We start from the raw sequence: 18,606 nt of genomic DNA on the forward strand, positions 1-18,606 counted from the left end.
CTTAGGCCGCCATCATTCAAGACGTAACAGCGTCGCTGTCAGTGTTGGTTGGATCCGGTAACTTTACAGCTTTTCAAATCGTTTACTTTGTACCCTAATGCACAAATGTATTATTGTATTTTGTACGGTCTTGAACGCATGCAGTAACGTTACTTTTTCTCATAGCAGAGGTGTTTATTTATGAAATAACTGCAGTATGTGCACTGTTTACCAAGAACTGTATGCGTGACATTTCAGTATAGCAGCAGTTAAAACCTTAACGAAGTTTAAACACAACACGAAATGCTTGATCTAGGGCTGTTTTAAATGCACTGGGTTAGTTTCCCGAGTGGCTCAGTTGCTCGGACAACATGGGAAGCCGTTATATGTTTATGCTGGAGTGCCTCTGTTTCTACAACACAGAGGGAATCACTAGAGACCAGCCTGAGCTTCACTTCTAATCACTCGAGAGCAGAGGAGCACACAAGGACTCTTGTGCAGCACATGCAGTGATTAGATGCTTTGTTCGTGCTAACTAGGCGCTTACAAGTGATTTTAAATAGTCGTTCCTGATGAGATATGACTGCATCTCTTGACTTTGGTTGGCTGAAGTGGAGTCATTTGTGTTGATTGAGGTCTTTGTGGTTTCTGGGAGAGGTATAAAATCCTTTGCTTTTGTTCCCCTCACTCTATTTTTTTTTCTGCTATGGACCAGATGAACCCTCCAGCGTTAGGGCAGTCATCTGCCCTTTTCCCAAACCTGGAGCCTGCAAGAGGAGGTGGGAAAGCCCCAGTCCTCCTGAGCGGCTCTATGGGACTCACCAGCTCCGATATGGAGCTCCAAAAAATGCTTATTGACGAGAGAATGCGCTGCGAGAACCACAAGACCAACTATCAGACCTTGAAAGTGGAGCACACCAGGTGAGGAACTGTGCTGTGCTGTGAATGAATACTGCATATCTATATACTGTAAGATATCCTGTTTAACTTCAGATGTGTGTGTGTGTGTGTGTGTGTGTGTGTGTAGACTGCAGGATGAATACACCCGGGCGCAGACTGAACTGAAACGCCTGCTCAGTGATCGCCAGGTCGCTCAGGAGAAACAGCAGCTGCTGCTGGCCGAGCTCAGAGGAGAACTGCTGGATAAAACACGTGAACTGGAGGAGCTCAGACTGCAGGTACACATTACTGTACACTACTCTTTAGACTTTTTACATTTACTGGGAGCACGTGGACTACATTTCATTATGGCATTCAAAAGTACTATATAAAACTGTAGTCTTACATACTAGTTGCTACTAATTAATAATCCTAGTCGTTCATATATTTTGATTTGAATCTATATGACAATATTTAAAGTTTTATGAAAATTCTGAATACTTTTGCACATTGATAAATAATTATTAAAATACAAGTAAAATGTTTGGGCACATCTACTCATTCTTTGTATTCCACGTTTTAGAATAATAGCGAAACGTCTATTTAAATTGTGAAATAATGCAAATGTAAATATGGGGAATAGGAAAAATATTTAACATATTAAAAAAAACATATCTTACATATCTTATATGTAATATTCTCACTAGGTCGCGATACTTTTCTCTAAATATTTTGTAGAAATTACAAAAATAAAATAAAAGTATACTCGCAGACAAAATGGAAAGGATTTTTATAGATGCATATGAAGCTTTTTTTTTGTAAGAAATACATAAACCAGTTTCATTTTAGTATTTATACATGTACTATTACAGCATTTTAGTTAGGGTTTAGTTTAGTTTTCTATTTAAATTTGAGTTTTGTCATTTTTATTATTATTAAATTATTTCTTTGTAGCTGTATTTTATTTCAGTTTTATTCCTTTTAGTACTTCCACCTTCCACTTTAATTCAGTTAGTTGCCATGAAAATATATAAAAATAAAACAATAATAATTTCAGTTCATTTCAATAACCATTTTATTTTTATATATATATATATATATATATATATATATATATATATATATATATATATATATATATATATATATATATATATATATATATATATAGTTTTAGTTAACAGTAACAACACAGATATGAATATATCTTGGAGCTCCAGAGATACGTAAACATAAGTATGCTTGAAGTAGACATGTTGTGTTGTGTTGATCGTGTGTTTAAGGTGCTGACCCCTCAGCGACTGGAGCTCTTGAAAGCACAGGTGCAGCAGGAGATGGAGACTCCCGTCAGAGAACGCTTCAACAAACTCCAGGAGGTAAAAGATGCCCCTCCACAACGATTAACTCCTGTTCTTATGACAACCACCTAAGTACATGCTACAGCCACAATCCTGTCCATTACAGATGATTGCTTTGTCTTTTCTACACGTTATAAAAAAAACACAGTATCTACAAAGTAGTCTTGAAATGTCCTTCTTTACTTCTCTCTGTAACAGGAAGCAGAGAATTACAGGTCTGAGTATAATAAGCTCCGTTATGACCTCACTTTCCTCAAGTCAGAGTTTGATCACCAGAAAGAGGAGCACGGCCGAGTCCTGGAGGAGAGGCGGATACGCCATGAAGCTGATGTATGTTTTATCATTCTTAATTAGATTCTGACCCAGCAGTGTCTGTTTATGAAGCAGTGTTATATATGTGATGGTGCAGGTGGCCAGACTTGAGCGTGATAAGGAGGATCTGGCTGCTCAGCTGCAGAGCGGAGACCCGGCACGGGACGGGAAACGGGTCGAAGCCCTGCTGAGGGAGAAAGCTCAGCTCCACCAGCGGCTCAAAGGCCTGGAGGCAGAGGTCACTGAACTCAGGGCAGAGAGGAATAACTCAGGTGCACAGGCTGAAAATGTGCAGCGGATCCAGATCCGACAGCTGGCTGAATCCCAGGCTGCAGTAAAAGCCCTGGAGGTGAGCGGATTAAACTGAAGAGTTGTAGATTTTTGATAACAGATAAGATTTGATGAGGAAGTTTGTGAGGCAGGTTCAGTGTAAAAAAAATTATTTTATATATAAATATATTGTTAGGCTGAATGCAAAAAAAAAAAAAAAAAAAAAATATATATATATATATATATATATTAAGGCATTTGAAGACCATTTTCTGTCCCCCTCTGTTGGTGTTTAGGCAGAGAAGCAGTCTATTCATATGCAGTTGGACCGGACAGAAAGTGAACTCCGACTATCTCAGGAACAAAACACACTCCTCACAGGCAAACTGCACAAAGCCGAACGGGAGATCAACTCGCTCAACAGTCAGGTGCACGAATACAGCCTGAGTGACTTGACCAGTCAGATTCTTTCACCACATTCTTTTCCCCATGCTTCATATCTATATTAATATATCCCATCAATTGTGTGTGCTTTCTTGGCCAGATTGAAGAGATGAAGCACACACATAAGCTGGAGTTGAGTAACTTAAAACTAGAGTGTGTCAGAGCCAAAGGAGACCTAGAAAAAGACCGCGATACACTGCAGTGCCAAGTAGAGGGTAAACAAACATCTTTCCTTTCTTTCATTAACTTTCTTGGAACCTATTTTACAATAATAAGTCTCTCTCTCTCTTAGGTCTACAGTCAGATATTGAGGTCATGAAGTCAGTGCTGGAGAGAAATAAAGAGTTGATATCTGAAAAAGAGCGTGAGATGGTGCGAAAGGTTCAGGCGGCAAGAGAGGAGGAGATACACAAGATGGCTGCTCTTCAGGAAGAAAAGTAAGCACTGTTGGTAATATCAGACGAGGAACGGATTCAAAGCTTCATAGGATTTTCTACATTCAAGTAAATTAATTTCATTGTCATCAGGCTGGAGCTGGAGAATCGTTTATCTGAGCTTGAACAGCAGAGAGCTCTTCAGGAGGCAGCAGGGAGCTCTCAGAAAGAGGAGTGGGAAGAGCGTGTCCGTGCTGCACAGTTGGGGGAAGAGTCTGTTCGCAGGGAACTGCAAAATCTGAGGCAAGGGTCATTTGATTCAGTTTAACATCCACATACATTTTTTTATATAAAAACATACATGGATGAATTGTTCACATTAATATTGATTTCACATTGACTTCAACTAAGTGAGAAGAAATTGCTTAATACTCAGTAGCTGTGTTGCAGTAAGATGGTATGATCTTGAATCCCTGTTTGATTTCCTGTCTGAATGCTTGTGATACAGAGTCAAGGTTCAGCAGCAGAGCCAACAGCTGGAAGAGCTAGAAAACTTAAGAGCAGAAAACGCGGACCTGAGACGAGTAAGCGCTGGAAAATAAGTGAAATTACTGTGAATATAGAGATGGAGGTCAAGACGTAATCTGTTTTGTAAATTGTGTTTATCAGCAAAACGCTGAGCTGAATCTACAGATAGGAACCCTGTCTCACTCGGAGAGCGAGCTGCTGGACACCAATAGCAGACTGAGAGAAAGTCTGGAGCGAGTGAGAGAGGAGCTACGGAGCACTCGCACACAAATAGAACGGACCCAACAGGAAGCCGAGAGGTACGCCTTATTGTAATCTGCACACCAGTGTCACTGTCAAATGAGAAACAAAAAATATTTCAGAGAATGCTGCAAAAACAACCATTTAGCATTTCTTCAGGTTAGAAGCTTGCGGTAGAGCTGATTGGTAAGACGTATTGTTTTTTTCAAAGAGAGATTCAGCTTCTATACAAGTGCTTGACAGAAATGTTTCCTTGCTATTACAAATATGGGTGATTTTTGATAATGGTACATTAGATCTCTTTTTTTTGTTTGTTTGTTTGTTTTTTCCGTCCTGACAGCTATATTAAAAATCTGGAAAACATTAAACCATATTACAACAGGTCAACTTCTTGAATGTTTCCAAACCCAATATAGATTTTTTTCTGTATGTATGTAAATTATCCTGTTTGTATATCCCTATCTTTATTACAATTATTATTAATTGTTCTATTTTTTATGTTTTTTATTATTATTAAATAGTTAATGTGATTTTTACTCTTGTTCTTTCCATGAAAATAGCTTAAAAATGATAACAATATATTGAACAGTGTATTGTTCAGTTAAGTTGATTAAGTGAAACGTCAATGTTTTATTGTCACAGGTTGGTGGAGGAAAGGCGGGTGGAATGGTTGGAGGAGAAACACAAACTGCAGGAAAGAGAAGCAGAACTTCGAGAGAAATACAGCCAGGCCAAAGAGCGCCTGCAGAGGGCAGCTTTTGCTCAGAAAAAGGTAGTGTCTAAATTCTACAAACTTCTTTTTGGAAGTTACATTTATATTTCTTTGTACTTATTGTCACAACTATTGTTATTATAAAGGTCCATTATTGGTCTATTTTCTTATCCAGAGAAAAACCATGACAGAACTGAAAGAAAACAAACTTCAAGACAAGATTCAGCTGCTGGAAGCCAAGATAGAAGAACTTGAAATTGAAGCAAGCATGGCTAGAAAGTACTTTTTGTCTTCAGTTTATAACATCATCAGGGGCCTTTTGCTATAGATAATATTGTATGTATATATGTATGTGTTTATTATATTATATTTTCAGGAAATCCTCATACTCTGAAGAACATGCTCAGCTCAGCAAGCGTTTGAAGGAGCTGCAGAGGAGACACAATGAGTTTCGTCGTCTGTTGCTGGGGAACCAGATGACCTCCTCCACCCTTCTGGCCCAATCCCTCCTCATCCCAGCAGAATCCATCTTCTCGAATATACAGGTGTCTGCAAACATCCCGTCCACAATCTAGAATATTCTTTTGTTAGCCATAACAAAACCCATGATACAAATCTGCTGCTTTCCCATCCTCCCCTCTCTCTTTTCCCCTTCTTCATCCCACTCATCTGTTCCTGCATTTCGTCTTTCAGGAGGATCAGCACCAGAGGGAGTTGTCTGTGCTCCGGAGACGCTTGGAAGAGTTGGAAAACAGTCAGCAACAGCAGCTGGAAGAGCTGGCTGCTCCTCTGGACAGAGACAGAGACCGAGAGAGACTCTCAAGCCCACGGGACGTGCTTTCTTGACCACTATCTGTGTGTTTAAACTCACCATGTGCCAAAAACTGAACATACTGTGACATTTCGCAAGTGGTTTTATTTGAAACAAGACACAATGCTTTGCAACAGAAAGGTCCCAGATGTTTCAAGAAAAACCTGTTGCATTATTTATTAATTGTCTGGTGGGACAATAATGTTTTAACTGGGAGGGAGGGGCTTCTAAAGCTTTCATAAATATTGTTGTACATATTAAAAATGATCTGTAACTTGTTTCAAACCTGAGAAGCCATATTTATATGACTCCAAGTGGGCATCTATAATAGGAGACACCACCTTTTCATCTTTTGGAAAAAAAGAGAATGAAACAAATTCATTAAACTGTTTGTATTTTGTGATCTTGAGATTTATTTATCACAATAGCTTTCAGAAGAGCTGACAGTGCATGTGTAACGGGTATTATGATAAAAAAAAAAAAAAATAATGATTTAATTTAATGAACTCACTCCAACCCCATGATATCATTATTATTTTATTTTATCATTATCTTTTCGTTTTGTTATTGTTTACTTGTGACCAAATAATTAAATTAATTACGCAACAACTCAACGAACTGTCTGCCAAAAGAAAAAGAAAAATTAGTAAAAAAAAAAACCTAAAAAAAACAATACAAAGATACATTTATTTATAAAGTAAAAATTTGATGTCAAGTCTATGATTGTGTCTCAAACCCTACTGAGCATCCCATCCAGATAGCATAGGGTCCACAACCTGATCTAATAAGAAAGCGTAAGTGTTTCACGTTTTGGCGGATGCATACGATTTGACTCGTGTAAAAACGTAGTTTACGTACGCATGAGGTCCTCCTAACAGTGGCGTAGCCAGGGGAGGGGCCATGGGGGCACTGGCCCCTCCTGAAAACTGATTGGCCCCCCAGTGTGCCCCCACATTTCTACTTGTCTGTCACTCACAAATTCAAATTATAATCTTTCAGTTTAGTAAATAACTCATCTGTACTTTTACTTCGTTACTGTGAGCGACGCCCCTCTCGTTACTTTATCTTAATGCAATAAATGTTATAAATGCTTCAGTTTATTCCAAACGCGCCGTCTACTTTTCTCTGGGCAATGAGCGATGCCCATTCGCCAATGATTCATTCTTTTGAGTCAATTCTGTTCAAAGGCTTGATCAAACCAATTGGCAAACGAGTGAATTGGTTCATGAATCAGTTTGAATGATTCGTTCAGTTCCCTGCCTCACGCACTGAGCGTCTGAAGCGGTTCACTCAGAGTTGTAACGTTTAGCATCAACAGCGTTGAAAACGGGACTATGGAACTGCACTGAATTGAAAGCAAATCTGCAAAGGCTATTATTTGCTTGCGATGGAGATCCTTATTAGATGAACACCGCGTGTGCTGTCTACTGTTTAACAGGTAATAACTTGGGCTACATTCGATTACAGTACACGATACCACTATGACAGTAGTTTGTTGTACGTGTGTGGCTTATAACAGAGGGGAGTCAAGTTGAATGCAGCTTCCAAAAGACAAAAAATAGCCGATTAAGATTGTATTAATTTTAATTCAATCACACCGGTGCGAGTACGTTCAGCAAGTCATATCATCAGCTGCTAAATTCAGATCTGTGATCTCTTGCTGGCGCTGAGCCAGAGATAGATGCGTTTTACAGCGTTGCGCATTATAACCAATCACACACGGTTCGTTTGAATGCATTGGCCAATCAGAGGTGTTCCGATGAGTCATCGCTGAAATGCCGGTGCTTCCTTCACTCGCTCGCTGACTGAATAACTTACCTCTTTCTGGCGAATTCTCTCGTCAGAAACAACAAAGTGCAGATGTGTGTACGAATCTATAATTAAGATATTGATTTCACAGTGTTAACAGTTTCAGTGATTTTAATGGGAGTTTCTGAGAGTGATTGAAATCTAGACTGTCAGTGAAAATGATCTTTAATAATGTTAATGTTATTTGCTCTCTTTCTGAACAATGAAAGATTAGTAGCAATATTTATATCACATTAACTTTCAATGTTAAATTCACATTTAATATAAAGTCAGTCGTATTAAAAATATGTTATGGCATGAAACCTATATCTGTTACTTAAGTAAACAGACAGGGTTTTATAATAAATTGCAGTAAAGGCTGATGAAATATATACATTTACACACGCACACATACATTACATACATTTATCTATATATCTAAATAAAAATAGGCTCCGTATATATGACCCAAAGTAACTAACTACTTGAGTAGATTTTTTATCCGATACTCTTTTACTCTTACTCAAGTAACTATTCAAGACTAGTACTTTTACTTTTACTTGAGTAAATATTTCTAGAATTACTTTTACTTTTACTTGAGTAAAGTTTTTGGGTACTCTACCCACCTCTGGACACATGCAAAAACATCGTTTTTTTTACTGGTCAATTTTGAGATTTGGGCCTGTTTGTCTTCAGTAACATATCTTCTTTCAGACTTGTGGTGAAAAAAAAGTCCAAAATACACATATAGGTCTTTATTTTTCTACACCTTTAGTCTATTTGCGTCTGTAGATTCCTAATAAATTCAGTTGGCGTTCTAAATCACCATGGTGCTCCGCGATTGCTGTTTTATAGGATCCACATATTTTACATGTTAAACTAAAGCTACCTTTTTGAACAAGTAGCTTTCTAACAAAGTATGGATATATGATATTTTTAAATCAATATGCTCAAGATTAATTAGCCTTGACATAAGTAGATTTTGTTTATTCGTCAATGCAAATTTACTGCAACTGCTGCTATGCAAATTGAATGGGACGTGGATAATAAACAAAAACATATTATGAAATTATATAAAATTTATAGTAGTTATATTAATTAATTAATTGTGTATTTATTTCTATGAATTATTAATGTTATTCTGATTATTATTATTTGTGAGTTGCACACTATTCATACATTGTATTCTTTTATTTATTACAGTTTTTCTTTCACTTTTGTAAAGTGAAAAGTTAATACAAATTGTATTTGATTTTTTTTTTTTTAGAGCAGTGAATAACTGCTATTAAAATATAATAGGGTATCACTGTTTATTACTGATTTTAAAGGTTACTGAACTCTTGAAATGATTTGGATATACAGTTCAAACAACACAAGATTGGCCCCTCTGTATTAATCGTGGCCCCTCTTGTGCCCCCCAGTTGAAAAAATCCTAGAATCGCCCCTGCCTCCTAACCTAATGAAGTCGTACCAATTCATAAGAATGTGCCAAAATGTAAAATGGTTACGAATTGCTATGTTGGCATGTACTATGAAAGGCATGCACGTGCCTAAATGTACACAAACCTTAATTATAATTTGCACACACTATTCAAATGCGGACGTGTTGATGCTCATAATCCTCCACCTGATGCCCAAATGCTCTGTTCACATCTATAATGTCCCAGAGTGTTGCTTGGGCATTAAAGACTTGTGCAGCATCACTCGGAACTATAGGCTTCTGTTGAGTTAGAAAGCTCACATCGCTTTGACGCACTTGCCTCGACTCTGCAGTGAGCCTGAATCCGGACAGTGGCGCTCACTCCTCCTCCCCTCGCGCGCATCTTCCGATGCATTAGGAAACGCACTTCTTTCTATCTATCAAACATGAACTGGACACTGCTCGTATTGGGTAGTGTGTGCTTACTTGTCCTCGGACAGGACGCGTTCGCTCACGGGAAGCGCAACGCTCGGACGGTGACTTTCTCTCGGGCTGCACGCGGACACGGACACTCGAGACACAGACGGGACACCTGGACTGGACCAGCGCGTTTCACAGCATGCAAGTCTCCACTGTCACCCAGAGACCAAGCGCTTCTGCTCAGCCACACGCACGAGGTGAGGACGACATACTGAAGTTCACTCGGTCCGATTAAAGCCTTTTGACATTGAGATGAATCTCAAAAGGTGACACGATTTACCTGCATTTATCCTACTCCAATCCAACACTTAAGGTGACAGATTATAATCATGCTAAAAATATTTATGTATTTACTAAAAGTTAGATATTAGAGATTTCAACTGACGGTTGGGAATATTAAAAGTCTTCAATTTTATTTATTTATTTTGCTGTTTAGTTGTCCAGTGCACTGAAATAGAAATCTGAAACCATTCTTATTTATCTATTATATAATGTAAAATAATAATAATTATAATGTGCTATAGGTCTGAGGTTTGGAACAACACTAGTAATAGTCAAATATTTAAATTGTTGTCTGAACTGTCCCTTAAAATGACAGACAGAGCAGGAATGTCCACTTCCATCAGTATAAGTGCAACCCTGTCCTGTGGTCTTCTTCCAGACTGTGTTTCAAGGTGATGAAGGATCCAGTTTTACCCTCACATGGGTTGGAGATGGAACTGGGGTAAATCAGTCTTACCAAATCATCTAAAGATTGGCAGTCACTAATCATTATCTCATCTAAGTTCTCTGTTTTAGGGTCATTATCTTGGAAATTTGGATGAACATTGTAGTTTTTCATTCACAATCAGTCAGTTTTGATGTAAAGATTTGATATTATTGTATTTAAAGAAATGATGCAGGGCTGGTCTGAATGCTTTTTTTCTGTCCATCGCAGGTAATCCTGGTCCTTTCTACACTGAGCGCTCCCTCGGACTCGTTTTATGAAGGCGGTTCATCACGTCTTTACAGAAGGTCAGTGGTGCAGTTTTTACCTGAACACCATGTAGACCAGAGCTGCCCAATCCTGTTCCTGGAGATCTACAGTATCTACCTGCAGACTTGAGCTCTGTAATCTGTAATTCTGTAATTGTCAGGTGCTCCTGAAGATCTAAACTAGCTGCTTCCGGTGTGTTTGATCAGGGTTGGAGATAAACTCTGCATGAGGTAGATCTCCAGGAACAGGACAGTGCACCCTGGATGTAGACTAACGTTTATTGGCCTAGCCAGCTGTTTCTTAAATGATGCAACCAGTTTGGATTTATTTACTAATAAGCTGAATCTTTCTATAGTGAAGACTATGGAAAGTCTTTTCATGATGTCTCCAATGCCATTAAAAATACATTCATCAAGAAGGACTTTGGGATAAGTGCTGGGCCTGGGAACTCTCAACAGGTAATGTAACATGTGCTAACATCGAGTCTGAAGCCATAGCTTTATCTCTCGCGAGTCAAACTTGTCTTAGCTAATTCGGACAACTAATAATAATATTAGATGTAGTATCTATTTTTTCTATGTGACACCAGAGATTCCGTTCAAACAGCAGGCCGTGGCATTTATAATTTTCTCACGACAGCTCATGGTTTTAACAGACATTGCTAATGACAGCAGTCGCTCTGTGTTAAAACCAATCATGAAACCACACACTTTTTATAACTTCCTCTGAAGTGGGGTTGGTGTGAAGCTAATATCCTGCTGTGTGTTAGTTCTTTGGAACTAACTTTTGTCATCATCTGAAAAAAACAAACACAAAAAAAACAAAGTAATTCCTCCTCTTCTTGATGTCTGTCCTTTATTGTTTTATAAGTAAACTGGATGTAACGTTTTGTCACCATTATAGGTGATTCTAACAGCCAACCTGCCTTTCACCGAGACCCCAGGAGGAGTTATTTTTACGTCGATGGATGCTGGTGTGACGTTCAGATCAGTGCATCTTCCATTCCATCCAGCTCAGGCCATTCAGTTCCACTACCAAGAACCGAAATACCTCGTGGCCATCAGCAATGACGTGAGTAAGGTTCTACCTCCTACTCTTTGAAGCCCCCTTAACAGCTCGCGAGGTGATTCAGGTGTCTTACACCGCCTGTTTGTATTTGTAATTAGTTAAGACACTTGCAATGTTATATGTGACAGTTTGTTGACATGCTCTCTCTCTTCAGGATGGGCTATGGCTCTCAGAAGACTTTGGGAACAGCTGGTCTAAAGTTCATGAAGGAGTTCATACGTTCACATGGTAATCTATTAAAAAAATATTTTCTATATTGGTTTTTCAATCAGAAACATATTCTTATTTGAAAAAAGCTATTCATTTTTGTAACTAAAATATGCTTTCCATTTTTTATTTCTTTTAAAGGGGATCTGGAATCACTCTTTTCTTCAGTTCCAGCCCAAAAGGAACTGGTGCGTGATTTCATCTAGGTTTTTCATCATTGAATAACATTGAAGGAATCATTAGTCAAAAATAGCTGATGTTCTTTGATATACATGTTATGTACAGCACAGAAAATTGGCCGTGCTTATAAACTGAATGATAAATGAGTGATCTCTATTAAATGGGTTTGACCCAGTGGAGGCAGCGAGACGAGGAAAGCTTATTCTAAGACGGACACAGGATTTCGGCAAAACCTTCACCACCATCGCCAAGAACATCTTCTCCTTCAGATATATCGGTGGCTTCCTGTTTACCTCTGTCATGGAAAAACTGGTGTGGAACTAAGCCAATGTGCACACTCAAGCATGTGTTCTCCCACATGAACACACACCATGTTGCCCACCCTTTTTCATTTTCCCTTCTGTAAAGAATCATCAAAGCTTGCTTGAGTTATGGGATGTTGTGTTTACAGGCCTCTCCCCGTGTCATCTATGTGTCCTCGGACCAGGGTGACCGTTTCCAAAAAGCTCAGCTACCTTCAGCAACTACAGAGCAGGTGTGAAAAACACAAAGTTTTCCTAGATATCTATATATAAATCTAATTAATTAATAATTATTCATGATTTATTGATTAATAATAATACAAATATATTAATGTATTAATTGATATAATGTATGATTGATATAATGATATAATGCATGTAACACTATTATTTATGTAAGTGTAAACACACTTAATAATAAATATATATATATATATATATATATATATATATATATATATATATATATATATATATATATATATATAAATTTATAATGTATCATAATAGTATTGAAAATAACAAATATGAAAAAAAAATAATAATACATATGAGACATTTTATATGAATATAATTAATATAGCAACATAATAAATAATATAAGAATTGATTTGCATTAATTTGTTACTTTATTAATAGTGTATACGTTTATTTATTAGTTATTCATTTAATTGAATATAATTACATATAATAATTATAATAGATTATATTAATAACTTATTACTTTATCATTTATTCATATAATAAAATGTGTTTATTTTTTATGATTGTTTTATGACTGTGTGCAACTGTCTGACTCACTTTTGATGTCTGTTTGCAGTTCTACTCCATTTTGGACGGCGATGAGGACATGATCTTCATGCATGTGGACAACCCTGGAGGTGCCGCTTCACGCTTTTCAGCTTCCTCTATCTTTCTCCGTCCTGTACGAGGCGTAAAAGAAAAGTATCAGTATTATTTAACAGCTCAACCACTCTTGCTGTCAGTTTAACAGTGTATGGATTGGACATGTCAAGGGAGTTCCACTTTGTGTTGACATATCATAGAATTCTAGAATCTTTTGGGTCAGTGTGTACGTTATTCATCTTGGAGTCTTGAGGTCTTTGTGCTGTGACGATCACTGGAAAGAGATAAGAGTGAGGATGGTGTAGACTTTCAGTCAGGCCTCCACAGTCACAGTATAGTGGGAAGTTACACACACATACACCCCTCACTGTATTTACATGTATGTACAGTATGACATACAGTCCATGGCTCATGTGAACAGTTATCTTATTTCCCATCATGCTTTTAACATGTCGATTTGTTTCTCACCGGATATTCGATTCACATTTTGTCACACAAAGCTGGTTAGATGGGTTTGCTGTGTAAGCTTATGGCTGATCTCTTATCTCGTCTGAGAGAAAGCGGTGTCAGCCGAGTGTTTGTGTGTGATGTGATCTCGCATGCTTTCAGAAGACACACATTTTGGGACAATCTACACCTCTGATGACCGTGGAATCCTGTATTCGAAGTCTCTGGAGCGCCACCTGTTCAGCAGCGAGGGGAAGAGCGATTTCACTAATGTGACATCTTTGAGAGGAGTCTATTTCACCAATAGACTGGAGGAGGGTATGAACTTGTCTTAAAGGGTGCCCAAAGGGTTAGTTCACCCAGATTTGAAAATTACCTTTCAGCTTCCGTTTACCGTATTTGGTGTGCTTTATGCATGTATGTGAAAAAGGACTAAATTAAATATTTTATGTTATCATAAAAAAACAAAAAGTGACATACAGCCAAGTACGGTGACCCATACTCAGAATTCGTGCTCTGCATTTAACCCATCCAAAGTGCGCGCGCACACACACACCCAGAGCAGTGGGCAGCCATTTATGCTGCGGCACCCTGGGACACATCGGTGGTATTGCTGACACGAGACTCGAACCCACAACCTTTGGGTTAAGAGTCAAACTCTCTAACCACTAGGCCACGACTTCCCCTGTATATAAGGCGATTGAGTCTCTTTGGTTGATTTGGATTAAACTAATGTATTCATATGAATATCTTTTACACATTTTTTGAAGCATCACCATTTAAGTGGAGTGGAGAGGGACAAACCTCTCAGGTTTCATCAAAAATGGCATTTGTTTTTTCTTTCAAAGATGAATGAAAGTCTTATGGGATTGAGTAACTGATGACAGAATTTTCATTTTTGGCGGGTGAACTATCGCATTAAGTGGTACATTTCCAGTCTCACTTGTATTGGTGATGCTTTTATGTCATTACTAAAAGATGTCAAACTCATTTTGGACCGCAGATGGACGCATTCGTTCAGTCATTTCGTTCGACCGAGGTAGACGATGGAGTTTTCTGAAGAAGCCAGAGAATGTGAATTGTCCAGACAGCTCAAAAAAGGTAACCGTTGAGGAATTCATTATGAGAAAATGTATTTCATTTGTAAAAAGTTGCATTTTTTTTTTCTCGCACATTTTCCCCCGCTCTGTTGACGTATTTCCTGTTCAAACAGGAAGTTGGGCAAGAACATATTGAACTAATTAAACTAAATTAGCCCTAACTGGACAAACATTTCACACAAGGCAATATTAAATGAACTGCTAAAAGCATTTATCGATTCAGATTAGCCTCAAAGTTAAAAGACAAATTTTGATTTCCTTAAAACCAAAGTAGCTATGTCATTATGTAACATATCACAGTATAACAGATTGTCAGGAAAAAATAAAAATCATGGCAGTGACTTGGTTCTATACGTCGGTTATTGATTGGATTATGAGACGTGAGGTTACTTTTTTTTCATGTCATGACGACTTTGAAGGTTACTGTAAATGTGTGATTGTATCCGTTTTCTGTTCTAGTGTAACCTGCATATCCATGGAGAGCACAGTCATTTCATTGAAATCACTCCCATGCTGCCTCTCTCTGAACCTACCGCCATTGGTCTGGTCATCGCTCATGGTACTAGACCCTACCACCAATCCCCACAACTTAACAATCAAACTTGTCTGAATGTGAAATGTTACTGCAGGTAGTGTCGGTGACTCCATTTCAGCTGTTCGGCCGGATGTGTACGTGTCTGGGGACGGAGGTTACACCTGGTGGGGGACTCTGAGAGGACCTCACCACTACACCATCCTGGACTCTGGAGGCCTGATAGTGGCTGTGGAGGCGCATAGAGACAGACAGATCAGCTCAATAAAGTAACACACCATCACTTGCCCTGAAGTTGTATTACAAGTTGTTCTTGTTCTAAAAGGAAAAAATGTATAATATGTAGTCACTGTCATATATGACTGTGTGTCTGAATGTATTCAGGTTTTCCACAGATGAAGGACAGTGCTGGAAAATATTTAATTTCACCAGCCACCCGATCTTCTTGGCCGGACTGGCATCCGAGCCGGGCACTAAGTCAATGAATATCAGCATTTTCGGCTACCGACCAGATGATGATGATCAGCCCATGTGGGTGGCTGTCACCATAGACTTTGAGCACCTGCTCACTAGAGAATGTAAGAAACATTTCAAGAATTATGGGCAGATTTTAAATACTGTTATAAGTGTTATGCTACATCACACAAATCATAGTGGCGACGAAAGCCAACTGTGGTGTTGCCTTATGATGCCTGCATCTGAACCAAAATTTGCACTTGAACACACCACAAAGACTACAGCCAATGGGCAACTAGCACATACATTCTAAACTTGCATGAGAGGAAACAGCTCTCCATATCAGCCTTTTCTTTTTTTTTTGCTTGCACTGGTTCACTTAGTTGAATAGCCAATCGAAGTGATCTCTCTTACCAAGCAGCCCATCAGCTTCACCTCACTGCTTTAAGAACGTAAAAGTTCCCTTGTAAAAACTACAGTTTTACAATCTCTCTGGGTTCCTAGGTGATGAACAGGACTATGTGCAGTGGTTGGCGCACTCTGACTATGACTCTGACCCAGAAACAGATGGATGCCTCTTGGGGTACAAAGAAACTTTTCGAAGACTGAAGAAACTGTCAGCGTGTAGAAATGGTAGAGGATATGTGGTCAGCAGGCAGCAGCAAACTTGTCCTTGCACTAGAAATGACTACATGTGGTAGGAAAAAAATGCACCACACTGAGGTTTGGACTTCTGTTTGTGGCCAAACAGAAGAGTTTTCTGAACATCTCTCCTGTCAACAGTGAGTACGGTTTCTATCTGCATGAAAACACCTCGGAGTGTCTCCTGCAACCAGACTTCTTGAATCGAACCCAGTATATAAGCTTAAATGGGGAGCTAGATGACCTTCAGAATACAGGGTGATGGTGAAATATATCTTTATTTTCCATATATATATATATTAAATACACACACACGCATACACATAATTGTTATAATTATACCACTGTGTTAAACAGGTATCGTAAGATTCCTGGTGATAAATGTGAGGGGGGTTTCAGCCCTCCGAGAAGAGAAGGAAAGGACATTTTACTAGCCTCCTCAAAACCGCACAGTGTGAGACCAGTGAGTGGCCAATTTTTCATGACAAGAATTATTGACTATACAGTGGCCAAAAACATTAAGTAAAATTACTTATCATGTATGCTACAATACAAAGAACATAAATCCAGTTTGCTTAACCAATATGAGGAAAAGTGGTGTATTTCTAAATATCAATCTGAATTTCATTCAGAAATGAATCAGAGCTTTAAAAGAATACATAAAGAGAAAGAGAGTTGATGAACTGGATTCATTATACATTTATTGTCTTTCTACTGGCAGCTGGGCATGCTGGTTCTTATTGTGGTGTGTACTTGTGTGGGAGTCATTGGTTTGGTTATTACTGCAGCATTAATAATCACTTCAAGGAGAATAAACTGTAGGCAAAGGTAAGATCTGACTGGCCTCTGTTGGATACAACATCCATTTGAAGCCACATTCAGTATCTCTCACACAAGATATACATTGCAGAAGTTAGATTCTCTATTGGTCAAATTTTGCCCTCTGCAGGTCACCTGCTTATCGCTTCTCTGCTCTGCAACTCCAAGATGATGATCTGTCTGTTAGCAATGACAGCAGGCCCGATGGCAAACTAAATGGTTTCCACGTCCAGGAGGATTCTGATGATGTGAGTTTGATGAATCAATCAACATTATCCTCACCTGTATCCAATGAATTCCTCTGTTTTTATATATTTTAGCATTGGCTTGCTGACTATTTTTTTTTTTTTTTACATCTTCTTTAGGAACTCATTGAATGAACAACATTTAAACTCTAGAAACTACTCCGGATTTGCAGACAAGTGTGAATTGTTTCAAATGAATCTCAAACCCAGGCACTGTAACGGGACAATAAACGCTTGGAAATAATGGTGAACTATATTTTTCAAGCCGAGGAAAATGATATCAGGTTCTTATTTTGTCCTATGAAGTGTCTTATACAGGATAATCATTATGAGTGAATTTATTTTCACCCTCTCTGTGCACTGGAATCATTCACATTCCCTCAGGCTGCTGCCGGCAGTCCTCCTTGAGATTTGTATCAGTCCACCCCTGTCAGTATTTCTTAAACTATGTATTTTCAAATAGACCAATCTACTGTTTTTGAATTGTAAATTAATTAAAATGCATTTAAAAATCTGCATTATTTATGCTTATCCTATTTTTTTTATTGTGTTATCCATAATACACCATAATAAACATATTGTTTAGTATATAATTAGTAAAAAAATGAATTTTTTTAAAGCGCTTTATACAGTATATAGGCAATGTCATACTGCATAATTTGGCAGAAAAGTTCTCAACTGCAATACCAATATAGAATACTACTACAGACAAATGTCAAATGAGAATGACACCAAACAGTTGTCTATCTCGAAAAACAAATAAACCACACACCTCACAAGAGCATACACTCACCTCACACCTCCTCACTAACACACACTCTCACACATATACTACATACCACACTACACACCAACAAGAATCATACTCTCACATATCTTCACTAAAAAACCCATCTCACTCAAGATTCAAGAATAATACAGGGCATAGGAAAAAAAATAATAATAATAACAAAACAAATTAATTACTTTATATATAAAGTATGTAGCCTATACTATTGTCTTTAAATTGCATTGCCTAAATATAATGAGTGTTTTTCAGACTATTGCCTGTGTATATTAACATATAGTATAAATACAATATCTATAATTTCCTATTTAAACACAGTTTAATTTAACCCAAACGTCTTAAAAGTAACAATTATTCTATTCTTTTTGTATTTTTCCAATCATTCCAAACTGCCATCTGTTTGA

At 38.0% G+C, this 18,606-nt stretch overlaps 2 protein-coding genes across 5 annotated transcripts; both read left to right on the forward strand.

Moving 5' to 3' along the window:
• Positions 1–6,309, forward strand: LOC113048103 (centrosomal protein of 83 kDa). Of its 2 annotated transcripts, XM_026209636.1 has the most exons (16): positions 1–57; positions 695–900; positions 1,007–1,157; positions 2,142–2,234; positions 2,415–2,546; positions 2,626–2,877; positions 3,095–3,226; positions 3,343–3,457; positions 3,535–3,679; positions 3,770–3,919; positions 4,125–4,200; positions 4,286–4,443; positions 5,027–5,156; positions 5,272–5,375; positions 5,473–5,641; positions 5,790–6,309. In XM_026209636.1, exons 2-16 carry the CDS (start codon positions 695–697, stop codon positions 5,940–5,942), a joined length of 2,166 nt encoding a protein of 721 aa, XP_026065421.1. In that variant the 5' UTR covers positions 1–57; the 3' UTR covers positions 5,943–6,309. The 2 variants fall into 2 exon arrangements, with proteins under 2 accessions (XP_026065421.1, XP_026065420.1); XM_026209635.1 differs by lacking the exon at positions 1–57 and having other exon boundaries at positions 64–900.
• A 2,858-nt stretch (positions 6,310–9,167) lies between these two features.
• Positions 9,168–17,752, forward strand: LOC113048105 (sortilin). 3 transcript variants are annotated; one of them, XM_026209640.1, is made up of 21 exons: positions 9,170–9,792; positions 10,257–10,319; positions 10,533–10,609; positions 10,927–11,029; positions 11,475–11,642; positions 11,794–11,867; positions 11,988–12,034; positions 12,202–12,338; positions 12,478–12,561; positions 13,149–13,209; positions 13,784–13,939; positions 14,625–14,722; positions 15,181–15,280; positions 15,351–15,522; positions 15,638–15,831; positions 16,214–16,406; positions 16,493–16,609; positions 16,709–16,814; positions 17,073–17,179; positions 17,301–17,418; positions 17,536–17,752. In XM_026209640.1, exons 1-21 carry the CDS (start codon positions 9,562–9,564, stop codon positions 17,548–17,550), a joined length of 2,421 nt encoding a protein of 806 aa, XP_026065425.1. In that variant the 5' UTR covers positions 9,170–9,561; the 3' UTR covers positions 17,551–17,752. The 3 variants fall into 3 exon arrangements, with proteins under 3 accessions (XP_026065427.1, XP_026065425.1, XP_026065426.1); XM_026209641.1 differs by having other exon boundaries at positions 13,787–13,939; XM_026209642.1 differs by lacking the exons at positions 17,073–17,179; positions 17,301–17,418; positions 17,536–17,752 and having other exon boundaries at positions 9,168–9,792; positions 16,493–16,615; positions 16,709–16,789.
• Positions 17,753–18,606: the final 854 nt, after the last annotated feature.

This window comes from Carassius auratus, chromosome 29 (genome assembly GCF_003368295.1).
Source record: "Carassius auratus strain Wakin chromosome 29, ASM336829v1, whole genome shotgun sequence".
NCBI lineage: Eukaryota > Metazoa > Chordata > Actinopteri > Cypriniformes > Cyprinidae > Carassius > Carassius auratus.